Genomic DNA, 17,666 nt, shown 5'->3' with positions numbered 1-17,666 from the left:
AAACAGATTATTTTTATTATTTAAAAATAAACTAATAATATCAATTATTATAACTGTATCCTTGATCACTTGTAAAACAGAAACAAAACTATCCAGTTGCTGAATATGTATGAAAGTTGACAATAGGCAAATAGATTTGAGTTTAGTTCCTACACATGAAACTAAAAGCATTTTTATCCGAAACACTCCTAGGGAAAATGACTTTATTTTATAATTGCAATTGTTTTATCACTCATAACATTTACATTCAAGAAATTAACAGACATTTTAAATATATTAATGCTACTCAATTTTTTAAAGATTATAATGAGGTAATATTTTCTTGCGGAAAAGTGTAATTAGTATAAAAACATAAATTATTAAAATACCAAGCTGTATATAGAGAATGTTTTAAATATTTGGTTATATATTTATTGATATAGTTTTTTCAACATTACAGGTTTTATCAAGCCTAGGTTATAATTCTGTGTCTAAAAAAGACCATTTGTTAAAGCAGGTATTACATTTATGTCTTTCATTTTGTAACTATAGTATAGTTTTTTCATTTTTTAACTGAACTGATGATATAAAATGTAAAATTGCTTATGTTTTTATTAAGTTTTGTGTCATCCTTATTGATAATTGGTATTTTTTATACAACATTTTTGATCTGAAAACCTCACAGTTACTAAGTATTTTAAATTGGTGCTTGTAACAAAAATGTTATTTCTTTAGATTTCTCCTAAAAAGGAATATTTATTAAAATATTCTTAAAGCAGGAATATTTAAAATTGGGACAATGTATATATTTATAAATTCTATTAGACCAGTCTTGAAATATGTGTTTTAACCTTAAAGAATATTGAACATGTGAGAGTTTGTTTAGACTGCTGTCCAGAATTTTTTTTAAATTTTATAATTTTATGAAACTTGAACCTATGTATAATTTGTTTCACCGTATTAGCTACTTTATATTACTAAATGATTAATATTTTAATTTTTAAAAAGGCTTTGAGAAATTGGTAATCACATAGGTGTAAATTTATTTCATTTTGTAAGGATATCAAAGCAATTTTATTTGTAACTATTTAATCAATGTATTATCATATGTAATACAAACTATAACTTTCCCAAACTGATATAAAAAAATAATATATACATAGAATTTATTGTTTCAAAAGCCTGTGATTAAATTTTATTTCTTCTTTCTTTAAATAGAAAAGAATGAAGGAAATGAAAATTGGTAAAAATAATTAATTTTTTAACTGGATGCATAAAATATTTAAAATTGCTTTTTTCTATTTAGATTAAAGAAGAAGTTAATCGTAGGAAAAATATTGAAAGTGATGCACTAGAAAGAAGAAAATACCTTCTTCAACACTATAAGCCTATAGATGGCAATATTTATAATCTGCAGGTAATATTTTTATCAATATTCTTCTAGTTGCATTAATTTCTATGTGAGCATAAAATATTTATTTATTTAATAGGAAAATTTTCTTGATGTTTCTTTTATAAAACTAGTCAATGCTGCTAGAAATTTAAACTTGGATGAGACTTTGCAATTTCTTGATGTTCTTTCTGAAGGTGAGTTTATGAAGATATACTTTAAAATCATTTATATATTAATTCATTAATATTTAAATATTTTATTCATTTATTTTAATCTCGTATCACCTAGAATGTTTCTGTTGACTATATTTGAAATTTAAAAAAAAAAAATGTTTTATTCATAGATTTTCTTTTATATCTTATTCTATACATTTATTAAAGAAAGCAAAAGAAATTATTTTAATTGTAAGAAGTTAATTGATGAAGCTATATTGTTGTGATTAATTAAATTTTATAACTTGGGAGACTAGTTAAATGTTAGAAAAGCTTTAAGACCTTTCTTTATTGTCTAAAAATAATTTAGATGTTTTCATTTTGACTGAAGCTTGTTTTATTATAATATTTCTTTTGTTTCATTTTTTAAAAAGAAAAACAATTGTATGGCTTCCCAGTATTCACTAAAAGTCTATGTGATGAATTATTGAAGGAATTAGATCATTATCAAGATTCATCTTTACCCAAAGGAAGACCAAACTCGATGAATAGATATGGTGTAAGTTTATTTTACAAATATATATACATTTCCATATATTCATTAACATTATTAGTAATTGCTTTTTACTTTCTCATCTGCTACCTATGTATTGAGAAAATCTTGTAATCATTGGAAAATCCAATCTTGAGATTTTTTTCAAAATCTTAATTCAAAAAGCACTTTAAAAAAATTATCCATCTATATGCTTAATAATTCAAAAGCACAGTCAGAGGATGCACACTAAAGGATGGGAAATTTTGTAGTCTTATACAAAATTTGTAGATTTCTATCAACATTTTGATGAAATTTGGAAGGAAATTGTTTCTCTATCCGTTCATAGCATACAAGCATGATAACTGAAAAATGCAAAGAGCCATGTGGGTGGAATTTATTATGTAAATTGTTCATGAAAATTTTATTTTGTATTTGTCTGGAGGGAGAAATATTTGTTGGTCTGTATGTTTGCATTTACATGAACTTTATAACACATTAAGGCAATAACATATAAAATTTGATATATATATATATATACACACACATATATATGTTTGTATGTCTTGCTGCCAAAATTGTAAATTTATATCCAGTGTAAAGCACCCAAAATATATAATTCAGTTTTTCTTCATTATATTGTGAAGCACAAAATACACCATACTATGTTACTTCATGCAGAAGTTAGGAAGGGAACTCCTCCTTCCTTCAACTACCACAATCTATATGAACTGAGATACAGAAAAATGTACTAGATTGTCTAAGTATGAGAATGTCAAAGGAAGGCTGCATCTCCTGATTTTAAGAATAATAAATTTCTATTGTGATTCTGTATCAATATCAGTTTCTCTTTTTTAAAAGACTACATTTTTCTGCTGCTGTATCACAAGATAGCATAGTTTATTTATATCAGGTTGTAGTTAACAACACATTTTGCTTAATAATTAAATTTATTTCCAATTTTTCTTTTAAATTGCAAAGAATTTGGGATTTGTAAATTTTTCGTGTGGTCTATTTTGTTAGAGATTATTTATATATATATATATATATATATTTGAATGCAGTATGAAAAATGAGTAAAAAAATTTTAATGAAGTATTTAAAATAATTTTAATCACTTGATTATAACAACTATCTACTTTCAAGTAATTGCATTATTGTTTTTAACATTCAAGAGTATTGATGCTCTATATGAACTAAAAAAACTAAAATTAACAAAGTTTGAAGATGTAATCTTATAAATGTAATAGAAAAATGAATGAATTTTTGTTAAATTTTTACCTTACATTAGAATTTATATATTTAATATTTGGATTAAAATTTGATTTAGATTACATATTTGGATTCTTATATATCTTACTGAATCCTCTATCATCAATCCAAATGTTAACTGTTGAAACTAATCTTGCATTATTGTGGTTATGTAATGATATTTTTATCATTCTAATTGGTCTGTTATTATTGATGGTTAATAGCATCGGCTATCAGTCATATTAAATGCTATTGTTTAAATTTTCATCTTAAATTATCAAGCAAATATTTCATAATACATTTGTAATAATTTCTTTATATAGGTACTTTTAGATGAATTGGGATTTCATGACAATTTTTCTAAGGTTTTAAGAAAAAACTATTTGGATCCTTTAGCTAAAGTTTTGTTCCCCACTTGGAGAGGTAGTGAATTAGATTCTCATAAAATTTTCACTGTGGGATACAAGATAAATGAAGATTTACAATTAGGATATCATTATGATAATAGTGAGGTAAGAATTTTATTTTAAATGTTGAAAGCATAATTTTTTTTTCTGGATTAATTTCAAAATCTTTACATTACCTATTCAATCTGTATATAAGAAGAAATCATTATTTAAATATAAAAACTGCTCATTCATTTGTTTTATTATAAAATAGTAAATTTTATTTTTCTTCATTGTTCTGATATTGTTACAAGTTACAATATTTGAGAAATTAATATTTTGTGTTTCAGGTAACTCTTAATGTTTGCTTAGGTAAGTCATTTGATGGAGGTGAACTGTACTTTGGAGATTTGAAAACAGTGCCAATAGATAAATCCACATGTATGTTAGTTTCTCATAAAATAGGATATGGAATATTTCATAGAGGTCAACAACTACACGGTGCTTTACCTATAACTGAAGGTGAACGACATAATCTTATTATTTGGTTGAGATCATCTTCTGTTAGGAATAAAATGTGCCCAATGTGCAATTCAACTCCTTCTTTAACTCCTACAACTGGATATGGCGATGGTTTTACTGTAGCTGAAGAAAATTCTGTACAGATATGTAATGTAACATAAGCATATATTTTAATCTATATATGTATATATTGTCAGTTATAAATAGTTTTCTAAATACATTTTTTAACACTTTAAATAATTTTATTGCAGCGACAATAGAAATCTAAAATATAATAGAAGAAATTAATTGGGATTGGTCTAAGTAAGATTCAGGCATTTGTAGAATCATTAAATTTGTTCCATATAGCAACTATAGGTAAATATTTTATAAAAATAAAATTTTGTTTCCTATTGAAACACAAGATACATGGTACAATGAATAAAAATATCTGGTTCTGTATTTTCAAGAGAGAATAATCAAGTCACAGTTTTCCTAATAATCTTTTTAACTTGCTATAGAAAGCAAATGCCTCTATTTGCATTAATTTTCTTCTCTTTCTTTTCTATTTCAAGTTTGCTCAGTGTCTGTTTATATCAGTTTTTCAATAAAATTAAGATTATAAAATGAATGATATTAACAGTAGAAAAGATTGGAAGGTAAAATAAACTCAATAACTGTTGCTTTTTAACAGTCTTTAATCCAAAGAAAATAAAAAGTTCTAAAGTTGTATAGTGGGAGAATTAAGGATTTTTCGTTAAAAAATATTTAGAAATTGCTCTCACAATTATTAATCTTATTGTAATATCCAATTTGACTGAAATTCCCAAAGATAAATAGCCAGAATTTGAGAGATATTGCCATAAATTCTGTACAATGGTTGCAAAGTAAATTTCAACTGGTTTTAGCTATTCACTTTTAGTTTTAATACAATACAATTCTTTTCTTATTGTGATTTTTTTCCCATTTCCTTTTACAAATGAAATTATTCTTTTTCTATTTGTAGTAACTTGCCTTTCTTTAAGAATTTAATAGTCGCATACAAAGGCGACTATAAAAGCATGAATTTTATTTGAATCTTTTAGAAATCTCTTAAATGTATGTCAATAATTAAATTCAAGGGAAGGGATGTTGTATAATGATAACAATGATAATTGCCTTTTATGTTAATATTATGTACATCAACATTATAATTGTATATTTTTTTGTAACGCTAGTATTTAAATCAAAATGAGACATCTTTATTACAATCATTTAATAAATACAGAGCATGATTTGTTCTTATGACAGTTTAGTTTTAAATTTCATATTGACAAATAAAGCTCAGTTTTACATAAAATTGCAGATAAATTAATTATATACTCCCAAAATTGTGATGACTGAACATATATTCAACACATAACAGAAAATCATATTAAATATATTTTCATAACACTTATTCTATACAGTAATCAAATATATCTTACTATATAATTAACATCTCTTGGAGTACATAATAAATATTCCAGATTTAATTGATTACAAGATAAAATATTTTAAACTGTTAATACATGAATCAGGAATCAAAATGTAATGATAACTCATTCCTTTTTTTAAGAATATTATTAATAATAATCATAAATGTTGAAATGTGGCATTTTCTAGTTAAAAGTACTTTCTGACTAGAAACTTTAATAGAAAAACATACGTATGCTAGTACATTGAGACAAAAAAAAAAAAAAAAAAAAAAAAAAAAAAAATATTTTATACAGATTTACTTAATAAACAAGCAGAAAAATAACACAATAAATGACTCATTTGAAATCACTGTCCCAACCATGAGAAAGAAAGCCCTGAGGTTAAAAAGCTTCAGAAATGTAAAAATAATTTAAAGTGCATTACAAGAAAAATTTGCTTTGCTAATAAAATGTAGATAAATAAAATCACATTAATTTTACTAGCAAAAACAATAGAATATCACAAAGAAAAATAATTTCATATTTAAAGTATATCTTGACTCTATGAACAAGCAAAAGAATAAATCTCTACAATAAATAAAATAAATACTTTGTAAGGTAGGCCATTAACCAACAATGACAACAGACAAAACAAAAAACATTGTAGCAAAAATAACTTGCTTCACAAAATACATTTATAAAAATAAAATAGTGTATGAAGAGGCAAGAGATTCATTAATATAATCCAGCTATGATAACAAAGGTAATAAGCAAGAAATACAGACATTAAACATTATTGCACTTCATTTTGGCAAATATGTCAAAGAAGAAGAAAACTGCATATTAATAAAACAATCGGATCTAAGTTGAAAAATGTGCTTCATTGAGGAGAAAAAATTTACCTCAAAAATTAGCAACCAAAGTTATTCTTTTAATTAAAATGGGTCATACCCTAATCAAAAAGCAGTTCACTTCTTTAGAAATATTATAAAATGAATTTACAGAAAAAGAATTTTTTATTCTTTGACTTTAATTCATATATTGTTAAATAACTACTTCACATGAGTTTCATACTGAAAGATATGCAATATGGCAAGATGGTAATAAACTCTCATAATACTCATGAGCAGAATTAACTGTAATTGTACAATAAAAATTAGGATGTATAAAAACATATATACATAAAACATCAGCAACTTTGAAACAGCTCACGATTGTATGCACTAATCATAATTTATAAACCATTCCATCTTAAATAAAAAGAGCAGTCATAGTATGTAGTATTTTTAATAACAGATTGGCATTCAAAACAATTTAAATGAGTTCAAAATACACAAGATTTATTAGTGACTATTACAAAATAAAATTAACAATCTGGGATTAAGAACTGAAAATAATACTGATTTTACATGTGTATAAAATTTGCAAAAATTTCTTCCAAGTTCTCAGTGAAAAATTGTAAGAATATTATTTAAGTATGCATTGCATTCAAGTTGAATTTGTTATTAGTTTTACTTATTTCAATTAATTCAAGTGATTATTTAAGGAAGACTTAATTATTACAAATTTTACCAGAGTTTCAAATTACTTTTAATCAATGTAACTATCATTAATTGTTAAAAAATTGCACAAATGTAAAACTAAGCAAATTTGAAAATACATACATTTGTGCATTCCTGAAAAAATAAAATTCTTGAAATTGCATAATTTCAATATAAATAATACATTAGACAATGATATGTTGTCTAATTATTTAAATAAATAAAAATTATCAGTACATCCATTTAATAAAACAAGTTAAAAAATTTCTAAAAAAGCCAGATATGTTCAGCATCTGTGAACATAGTTAAAGTGATGCAACTAACAATAACTGGAAGTATTTGGATGCTTTTTATGCCTCATCTACTTTTAAGACATTTGATAAGCGTTCTGCTATGTGGAGTCTTTTGCATACATCCCATACATATTTTACCAGTTGTTCCTTTTTTAATTCCACAGATAAAACCTAAAAGAATAAAAAAGATTTTCAAATGCATTTAAAGTAACAAACATAATAATTTAAAATATCGTCTCAAATTATTTTCTTTAATGACAATGCTTGATTATAAAGTAATGCTTTTTCCATGAAAGTTTCATTTAAAGGAAGAAAAATTAAGTTTCTTTTCTTAGAATTTATTTGTTATTTATAATTATTTATTTTTGCTAATTGGGATTCTTAAGAATCTCCTTCATAAGTTCTCTTGTCCTAAAACATATTAGCTTTACAAAAAAAAAAAAAAAAAAAAAAATCCAAATTAACAATTATTAATTCAGAATCATAGATCTTCCAGTAATTTTGAATATTATATTTTTTAAAAAATAGTGTTGCCTTTTAAAGGAAATACAGTAAAAAATGTACTGTATCTTATTTTTCCACTTCTAAACTGTAAATTTTCAGCCTAAATAAATCAAATATCTTAAAATAAAAAGCCAGATTGCAGAAAGAATGTAGGCTTTATAAAAAATGTCAATTTAGTACCTCTGAAAAATGTATGCATATTTTAAATAAATATTAACGTATACAATTAATGCAAACATCAAAAGTCTATAAATCCTATATACACTTGCATTTTATTTTAAATTATTCTTAATACAGTAATTAAAGTTTCACAATTTTTAATGTGAAAGCAATATTTCATGAGAATTGTTATATCACAGCTACCCAACCATTGATAATCCTAATTTGATTTTAGGACACAATGTGAACTTTCCAGATGTTATTTGTGTTGCACGATTTGTTTGTGTGGATACTATTTTTTTTAAAGAACATTTAGCTGTCATTTATTTGAACCTATAGCAACTAAATGTTATGGCAATACACTATTCAAGATGAAGAAAAGCCTTTTAAGTAAGATATTGGCAATAATATAATGTGAGGGGGTTTATATTGACAGAATTCTGATGAACAGATGATTGTGATAGAGATATTAATGACTCCTAGCCACAATCACTTATCAGATCTTATTTCCATATGTATATATATATATATATATATATATGGAACTACATCTAACTCGGAGTCAAGTTTAAAAAATATAGATAAAATTTATTTTTGGGTTTAAAAAAAATGATGATTTCCATTCTACATATTATGGAAAATTTCTACATTCATATTGTAAAAGAAATTGAAAATTTATGAAATATATCTTACTTGTCCATTCCTTGATATAGCAATAATGCCTTCAGTTTCCTTATTAAAAGCTGTACTAAATATGACGTCAGGGCATAAATTGACAGTACAAAGTGTAGTGCAGGTTTCCATATCACATAAATGCATAACACCATATTTAGTAACTATGTATACAAGACCTAGTTTAGAGCTGACCTAAATTAAAACAGACAAAAATCTAAATGTTGAAAAGCATACTTACAAAGAGCAAATTTTGAAATCAAAATTGAATGATGAAATCTAAATATATAATTCTTTATTATTAATTTACTTCACTGTAATAACAACAACATAATTTCTTTAATCACTTTTTAAAAAAAGTATCATTTATATGTTGCTCTCACAGTAATGCAATATGTAAAATTTTTGAAATTTCAATGTTTCAATTGCAGACATTTAGGAATACATATATTATCTTTAAAAAAAAGTTGATTAATTCATATATATATATATATATAAAAGTTGATTAATGATGTATATTTCATAATTTGCAATAAAATTTATATTATTGTAAAATAGATTTTATTATTAAATATAATATTACATCTGTTAAACTTATTTTGAAAATAAAATAATTAAATTTTTGCTCCTGGAAAACTTATGAAAAATGTGCAAGAATAAATGACATTGATAGGTACCATTCTTATAAAAAAAATTTCAGATTATTGAATGAATGCCAAAGTTGTTTATAAAATTACTAGTGAATCATAAGTTCCGAATTCTAACAATAAGTTCTAACATTTTTTATACATAAATCATATTTTCACCACATATGTAAATTTAAGCAGTCATTTTAAAATAACTGAACTGTGAATACTGTTCAAGCCATTTACAAAAATTAAGAATTTACCAAGTACACAAAACTTTTTGTTCATATATAACTGAAGATTAATAATTGTATATATACTAGTTGATATATAATTATTAATCACTCAACATTATACATAAGATTTTAATCCTGAGCAAAGTTTTTAGTATGGCAATTCTTTTTGGTTAAAATATTATAATATAAAAATCCCTTTTAAGATGTATGTCTTAAAATAAAAGAAAGATTTTGTGACAGTGGTTTAATTTAAAATCTTAACATTATTCAGAAAAGGAGCACCTTTTTAAAAATTTCATTATATCAGAATCATTTTTATGAAATCTTCTATAGAATAAAAATTGACAATAATATTTCAAAAAGTGAAATTAGTATTGTTAAAAATGGCTAAATTTGCAGTTTTATGATGGTATGATATATTACATAATTATTATTAATTTCTCACAGCTTGAAGTGGCTTTTATCAACATACATCTGTTTCATTTGCTTACAAGGTTTTCACATTTCTTATTTGCATTTCAGTGATTTGCTTATTTTTAGGCATTATTAAACTAATATGTTGAAATAATTACAAATCTGGGAAAAGATGCATATTAGATTAGAACAGAAATTAAAAATGATAGAATAAATTCAAAGATTAATATGAATTTTAATGCCTTTAATTTAAAAAAAAATTAGCAATAAAAATATGGAGTGGAAATGAAATTGATATCATTGAAATGGTAATAATTGACTTTTAGGAGGGTATTAAAATATTTTTTGTCATAGTACTTGTTTTGAAATTACTGCAGAAAAATGATAAAGGTTTGGTTAATTTCCTATTAAATCAATTTTAATTAACTTAGTGCTTTGGAAAGTTAACAGTACTTTTACTCTTGTCTTATCTAATAAGTGTGCCAAATTGGGTTAGCTCAGTTATTGAGAAGGAGATGTGGAACATACATACATACATAGCCACAATGACTTATCTTGTATTAAGATGGAAAATTTATTAGATATATAAACAAAAGAATTCGATTTTCTTACTTGGATGGATGAAGGGAAATCATAACGATACCATTCATTTGAAAATTCAATTGATCCCGTGTGAGAAGTATAAGCTAAATTTCCAGTTAAATGTGGACCAAGTTCAACAACATGCAACTGGAAAGAAAAGAACTCTTTTCTTAGTTTTTCTTGCATAACTGCAATAATGGTTTTGTTATACAGAAGTTTCTATATGTTAGTAAAAATATTCCATTGCAGAAAGAGACTTAAAAAATTAAGTATTTTTTCCTTTTTATAAAAAGGTGTTATTATTTTTAAAACTTATATGACTGTTGAGAATTATGCCTATATTGAATGCAATAGGTTACTTTTAGGCATACAATTTCAATAAAATTTATGTTTTGTTTTTTTAAAAAAATGATCAAAAATTAATAACTTTTTAAAAATATATTTTATTAATTATCTAACCTAAAAAATTTGAAAAAGGAAAGCAAACTGAATGTCAAAAGATATTTTATAGAGCATACTCAATATAGGATGCAGAATTCATTTTTTAACAATGAATATAAAATATTAAAAATTATGGTAGCATTTATTTTATCAATAAAAATTGAAAGTGAATATAAATAAGACATACAAAATGTGGAATTGTCCAACAAAACTTGTCCATTTAAAAAGTATTTTTAAGTTATTTTCAAGCGCAATTCAATAAATGTATAACTTACTGAATTTTATAAATAACATTTAAAACCAATTACTTTTCCATTCATATTTGCACCTCTGTTGGCAGCAATTAGTACACAAGAAGGTTGAGCATTTCCCTTAAAATGATATGATGTAAAACAGACACAATGAGCTTCAATGTTCTGGCACAAATTATGGTCCACAGAATAAATTTGTGTAAGGCCAATGACATGATTGTCCTATAATCAAAAATAACTTATTTCAACAAACAAAATACATTTAACCTTTTCTTTACAAGCAATAAATTTGTTGAATCCTGAATTTAACTCTTTGCACTCGGAGAAGTAATTCAATGCAAAATTATTAACTTAATACAAAGACTTGTTTATTGTTCCGAAAAAATAAATATATATAATTGTTTAAAGTTGAATTTCTCCTAAAAATTTATTTACATCTTTTTACCATTCTATAGGTATTTTTAACAATCAAAATTGAAAAATAAATAAATAAAACATCAAAATGATGCACAGTCTTTAATGACACCATCCGAGTGCAAAGGGTTAAAATCATGCAGTATATAAATACAAAAAGCTGCTTGTTTAGTATAATATATATTAATAAAGTCAATAACCAGGTATAAATAAAGAAACAGTAAAATATCTTTATATTATGAATTGATAAAATGATCATTAACAATATTAAACTTTTTTAGACTGACATAAAATATTCTTCATATTCATCTCTATTTTTCAAGATATTTTTGAAAGTTATTTGTTCACATTTTCGATATAGAAGAAGCGACTGGATTTAATGTACGAGATTAAAAGCTTAAATCCTGAATAATCATGAAATTATGGATGTTTTGGTAAAGAGCATTTACAGCAAATTAATACATGTCTATATACAATTAATGAAGAAAATTGTAAAGTTTTGTCTTCCATATGGGACTACTTTTACTTTCTTTTTTTAAGACAGGAAAATTACCAGTTTTGCTATTGCACTCTGGAATAAGATAGTACCACAATAATCAAGCAAAAAGATTTACCTCAGCTATTAGGCCAGAAAGTGCAAACCATTTCATTTTAGGATCTGAAACATAACGGACCAACTGAGCATTTTTCATGCGTGCATCTCTGCAGAATACTTTAACTGGAACTGGGCTATCTATAAGAAGAAGCATTTTTTAGAATTTAAAATTCTGATTAAATTAAAGAATATTTTTCAATATATATAAAAGGACTGTTTAGATGAAATAATGAAATTATAAATTAAGTCAAAAAGCTATCTATAAGAAGAAGTATTTTTAGAATTTAAAATTCTGATTAAATTAAAGAATATTTTTCAATACATATAAAAGGACTGTTTAGATGAAATTATAAATTAAGTCAAAAAGAAATGAATGCTTTATTAATTTAAGAATGGAAATAAGGATTCAAAAATTATTTTGAGAATAGATACTGCTAAATGATCTTTTTTATCTTGCTATACGATGATGTGCTTTGTCGTAAATTTAGTAAACATTCAATCATTATTTTAGAGAAATTGTTCTTTTAAAATTTCAAATTTTGTAGAAAAGAATTTTACAAAAATGCCTATTTTAAAATAAAAATGAGTAAACAAAATATTCTACAGAGGTTGTTAAAATTTATCAATAAAATCTCTTGAATGTATATGTCAATGGTGAGAATATTTCATTTTTAGGGCAAAGTATGAAGTGATTAATATTTTGCACTTTCCTAGACATTTTATGCAATGTTAAAAGTGAAACCAACAAAACATGAAATATTCCTTTTAATGATATTTGTAATGGCAAGGCATGCAGAATTCAACATTCACCTAAGATAGATAATATTCTAATTGCATTCAGTCAAAAATTATGAAATATGATATTGCACTATAGAATATAATACTATAAATAATTACCATAATGAATACTCAAGTATATAGATAATTTCTATAGAGTTAATATCTTTTCAATAATAGCCTTTCAATAATAGCCAATGTATATTGCTGGCAATATACATTGTTTTGTTTGAAAGAGGGGAAAAATTCTCATAGAAAATAATGAATGCCCAAGATGTAATCTTGCAAAAATGTTGCTAATAATACAGAATAAGTTATGGATTTAATTAATAACCTATCCTCTCTCTTGGCTAAAATTCAGCTACATTAACTAAGTAAGTATAGAAGTTGCTTGAATTATAATATGTAAAAAAAATAAAATCAATCATCTCTCAAGTCACTAGAGAAAAAGATATTTTGTTCAATGGCTTCCAAGCTTGCAAATAATTAATTTAAATTTTATATCTGATTTTGCTTTGAATTTTCACTGTTGATATCAAGCATAAGATTTGAATAAAGTAACTACATAATTTTACATTATTGGTTACTTTATTCAAAGTCCTTACAGTCAATATTTACTTATTGACTGTAAGGACAACATTCTAACAAATCAGAAATTGGCAATGTTGTCATATATAATACAAATCTTCATTTCTTTCTCCTAGAAGGTAACATAAATAATTTTTGATGCAATAAATTTTTTCTCTTCTTCTTCTTCTTGAAACTAGGACATGAAGAGTGAAAATTGATCAGTAAGAAGCCTGATATTTAGAAGAATACTATTTACTGTGCATGCACAAAATGGTATAAAAAATGTATGAAAAAGAAAATGAATATCAAACAATATAATAGATCATAAAAATTTATCATGCCACAAGCTAAAATTAATTAAGTCCTATTATACTGCTATCTCCATTTCAGAATTATAAAAACCTGAAACTGAAAGGTAGTGGTAGTAAAGGTGAATGTATTACTTATTACTTACGATCATCAAGATACCAGTGATAAACTGAAGTGTCTGAAACTACAACTATAGTTGTAGAGTTGACCCATGTCCAAAAATGAATACAATATGTTAGGGAACATCTATGCAGACATTTACGGCTTCCAAGATCATATATTTGAAATGTTGATCCAGCTGTAAAAATGATAAAAAAAAAAAATGTCACACATTTTACTTTTTTTACAAGCCAAAGAAAATAGTTGTTTAGCCAATCTGGAAACTATATTTAAATTGATTTATGCATGAGAACATAAAACTGATGCAAGTGGTTATATTAAAGTTTCATGTTAATTTCTAATATTTCCACAATGAGACCTTTAGAAGTTAATTATATATATAATTTTTATTTTTAAAATTTGATGATGTAACACTTATCAAGACTTAGATTCTGCCCATCTGCTTACCTTCTTGGGCAAATGCCATTTTGTATTCCAATCAGCCTAAATTTTAAAAATGCAGTAAAATTTAAAGTTCCAGGTATTCTGCTTTAAAATAAATATTTAAATCACAATTTTTTTTTTAATAAAAAAGAAAACTAATTTACATTTTAAAAAAATCAGATTCTGAAAAAATTTTGATGACTTATTTTTAAAAGTGTCAGCACACACTATTTTTAAAAGAATGTTTCTACACAATCAAAATTTATTTTGTTATTTTGAATATTTCTAAAACAAATGTTTTTTTTCTCTAAAGATAAAGTTACACTATAACAGCACACATTTCATACTTTCAAGAAACACCAATGCAAGCAATTTATTTGAAAAGATCATTATAATTTGCTGTCAATAAGTTACTATATTTTCAAGTGATAAAGGAACAAATTTAGTAAAGAAGACATAGGAATGTTACTGCAATTCTGGTATCAAACATTTGAAAAGTTAAACAGGATTGCCTTACAATGACATTAAAAAAATACTGAATTGTGGAAATACAGAAATCTAAACAAAATTTTGCAAATGAATACAGTGCATAAGAGACGACAGAAACAACGCAAGATTTTATAAATTATAAAAATAAAAAAAATGTTATAAATTGAAAATAATTTACTTAGAAAATACATACCTTTAACAGCAATTATTGGCTTAGATGGATTCATTTGGGCACAGTCAGCTACTGCTTTCCATGTCTGAGGTAAAGTGTGATGTGGATTCAAAACAGTTATTACTGTTATATTTTCTAAATTGGATCCTCTGCAAATAAAAGATATGATTATTATATAAAAGAAAAAAAAATCTTTAAAGAATATTCCTTGGAGAAACAAAAATTCTTACATCAAACAGTGCCTTATACAGATCCACTGATCTGAAGTCATTGTCACTCGAGGCCATGTTATGTGCTCTAAAGGGATGCCTAGATGAGTTAACTAGGAAAAATATGAAAATAATTTTATCAATAAGATTTAAAATTATTGCATAATTACTCATAACAATTTTTTATGATTTCATAAATATCAATCAAAATAAAATAATATAGAATTTATGATGCTGGTTATTATGAAGATGAAATACATGTCATTTTTATTATAAAGATAAAACATTCTATCAAAATTGAGTTTATTTCATTGTAATAGGTTTTTTAGTTAAATTATATTAATTTAGAACATTCCATTAAATGTTCCACATCATTATACATTTATATGTAATAGATAATGTAGAATAGAAATGTAAATGAATTTTTTCTCTACAAACATTTACTTAAAAATTATTCAAAATTGTTCATTCATAAATAAAAAAAATTCTATGCCATGGGTTTTACTCATTGGACCATTATTTTATACAGAAATACAATCCTTTCTATATAATTTCTTTAAATGCATACTGAAAAAGAAAGAATAAAATTTATAAGCCAATTACACTTTTAAAATATAGACTTAAAAAAAAAAAGAATATTCCTATGTAATCTGTATACTACACATCTTTAAAATATATTTATTATGTTTTCTTTATCTAAATCAGTAATTATTAACCTTAAGAATTTACTAACCATATATATATATATTATAACATCAACATAAAATTTTGTTCTCATTTAAACTTATTTATAATTTGCGACTATATATATATATATATACAATTAACTAACATAAATCCTTATTTATATTAATATGTTAATTATTGAAGAAAATTTTTTAAAAATATTTAGACATTCTTAATACATGAGAAAACACCTTTTTAATCAATTATAATTTTCTGAATCCAAATTTAGATTTAAAAATATCAAAAACTGTAAATAGTAACCTTAATAAAGTGAAAGATTTTAATAATTAAGATTTAATATGCCTAGAAATTTTTTTAAAAAAATGAATTTATCAGATATGAAGGCTTTAAAAACAAACCTGAAGTAGCTCTGTTATACGCAGAGGTGGTCTCAATGTATTGTCTCTTCTCAACATCATAAATGTACAATTGGCAAAAACGATCTATAAAATGAAAAAAAAGTTCACACTAATAAAATCAATTACATAAAAGCAGATGTCTAGTGAAGTAAAACATTTTGAAAAATCATGAAAATAGAATAGATTAAATTCTTATTATTAAAAACAGTAGTAACAAGCAATTCTTCAAAAATTTTTCTCTGCTTAAACATTGTCATTTTTAACAAAATATATTACAAGACAAATATCATGTAAGATCGAATTATAATAATAGCTAAGCTATGTACGTTATAAAAAGTATTAATAAACTTGAGGGCAAATTTATAACATTAATTTTTATATATAATTTTAGATTTAGTTTAGAAGAAAAACTAATGATGATGATTTTCTATTAGAGTTAATTGATTTCAAAATATGTTTATTTAAAATTAGGAAGTTCCGGAAATCCAGATGAAAACCTTTTTCAATCAATTATTTTATAAAGAATAAAAAATATTCTTTCTTGCGTGGGTGCAAAAGTTATAATAAATAAATAAATTAGTAAGTATCCATTATAACTTCTCGACAGTATCATATATTAGCTTTCATAAACTACAGAATATTTTACTTCCGTCATTAAAAGCGAAAGGAAATTACAATATTAAAGCATGTTGTAATCTTTTTAGTTAGACGTCAAGCAAATAGTACTAATATAATTTTTAATTATAAAATATTTTGAAATTTCTACTTTAAAAAATGAATGAAAATCTTTTGAACATGATTTTTACCTATAAAGGAAAAACCAGGCATCATTGTTAATAGTTCGAAAACGAAAATAAACTGGAAAGCACAGAATAAACCGAAAAACGTAAAGAAGTCATGTTTGATAAAATGTGTAGTTTCGGATTGAATAACGATGAAGATGAAACGATGTAGATAGGATTCTACCTGTGACCCGTGACGTTTGTTGAAGCTTAAACTTGAGTGTTTTGCGTCACTAAATTCACATTCTATTTTTATCACGAACCAATAAAAATAGCTTTTCTGAACTTTAAGTCCTTTATAAAGTTTCTTATTTGATCGCGCATGAAGTTCGACTTAAAGAAACGCCGGAAAATAAATTTATTTCTTATTCT

At 24.3% G+C, this 17,666-nt stretch overlaps 2 protein-coding genes across 2 annotated transcripts; one reads left to right on the top strand and one right to left on the bottom strand.

Annotated features, from left to right (window-relative positions):
- Positions 1 to 89: 89 nt before the first annotated feature.
- On the top strand, positions 90 to 5,425 carry LOC129966026 (2-oxoglutarate and iron-dependent oxygenase domain-containing protein 2-like). Its single transcript, XM_056080366.1, has 7 exons — positions 90 to 311; positions 440 to 496; positions 1,286 to 1,396; positions 1,470 to 1,566; positions 1,959 to 2,083; positions 3,631 to 3,819; positions 4,044 to 5,425. Exons 1-7 carry the CDS (start codon positions 156 to 158, stop codon positions 4,374 to 4,376), a joined length of 1,068 nt encoding a protein of 355 aa, XP_055936341.1. The 5' UTR covers positions 90 to 155; the 3' UTR covers positions 4,377 to 5,425.
- Positions 5,426 to 7,170: 1,745 nt separating this feature from the next.
- Positions 7,171 to 17,465, bottom strand: LOC129966024 (clathrin heavy chain 1-like). The gene is made up of 10 exons (XM_056080365.1): positions 17,319 to 17,465; positions 16,513 to 16,596; positions 15,449 to 15,540; positions 15,240 to 15,367; positions 14,160 to 14,312; positions 12,378 to 12,496; positions 11,407 to 11,571; positions 10,688 to 10,804; positions 8,821 to 8,994; positions 7,171 to 7,635 (listed from the first exon to the last, which is right to left on the bottom strand). Exons 2-10 carry the CDS (start codon positions 16,570 to 16,572, stop codon positions 7,522 to 7,524), a joined length of 1,122 nt encoding a protein of 373 aa, XP_055936340.1. The 5' UTR covers positions 16,573 to 16,596; positions 17,319 to 17,465; the 3' UTR covers positions 7,171 to 7,521.
- Between the last annotated feature and the right edge of the window lie 201 nt (positions 17,466 to 17,666).

This window comes from Argiope bruennichi, chromosome 4, assembly GCF_947563725.1.
Source record: "Argiope bruennichi chromosome 4, qqArgBrue1.1, whole genome shotgun sequence".
NCBI lineage: Eukaryota > Metazoa > Arthropoda > Arachnida > Araneae > Araneidae > Argiope > Argiope bruennichi.
Note: the sequence above shows the minus strand (reverse complement) of the source record. Positions and strands in the feature narration are given on the sequence as shown.

What these genes read in the sequence shown, in the direction of transcription:
- LOC129966026 (XM_056080366.1), top strand. Translation starts at nt 156, where the DNA reads ATGAAACTAAAAGCATTTTTATCCGAAACACTCCTAGGGAAAATGACT. An exon ending in TCTTGATGTTCTTTCTGAAG is followed by an intron (nt 1,567 to 1,958) that starts GTGAGTTTATGA and finishes TTTTTTAAAAAG; the next exon opens with AAAAACAATTGTATGGCTTC. An exon ending in ATCATTATGATAATAGTGAG is followed by an intron (nt 3,820 to 4,043) that starts GTAAGAATTTTA and finishes TTTGTGTTTCAG; the next exon opens with GTAACTCTTAATGTTTGCTT.
- LOC129966024 (XM_056080365.1), bottom strand. Translation starts at nt 16,572, where the DNA reads ATGATGTTGAGAAGAGACAATACATTGAGACCACCTCTGCGTATAACA. An exon ending in TCACTGGTATCTTGATGATC is followed by an intron (nt 12,497 to 14,159) that starts GTAAGTAATAAG and finishes TTCTTCTTATAG; the next exon opens with ATAGCCCAGTTCCAGTTAAA. An exon ending in CTATATCAAGGAATGGACAA is followed by an intron (nt 7,636 to 8,820) that starts GTAAGATATATT and finishes TTATTCTTTTAG; the next exon opens with GTTTTATCTGTGGAATTAAA.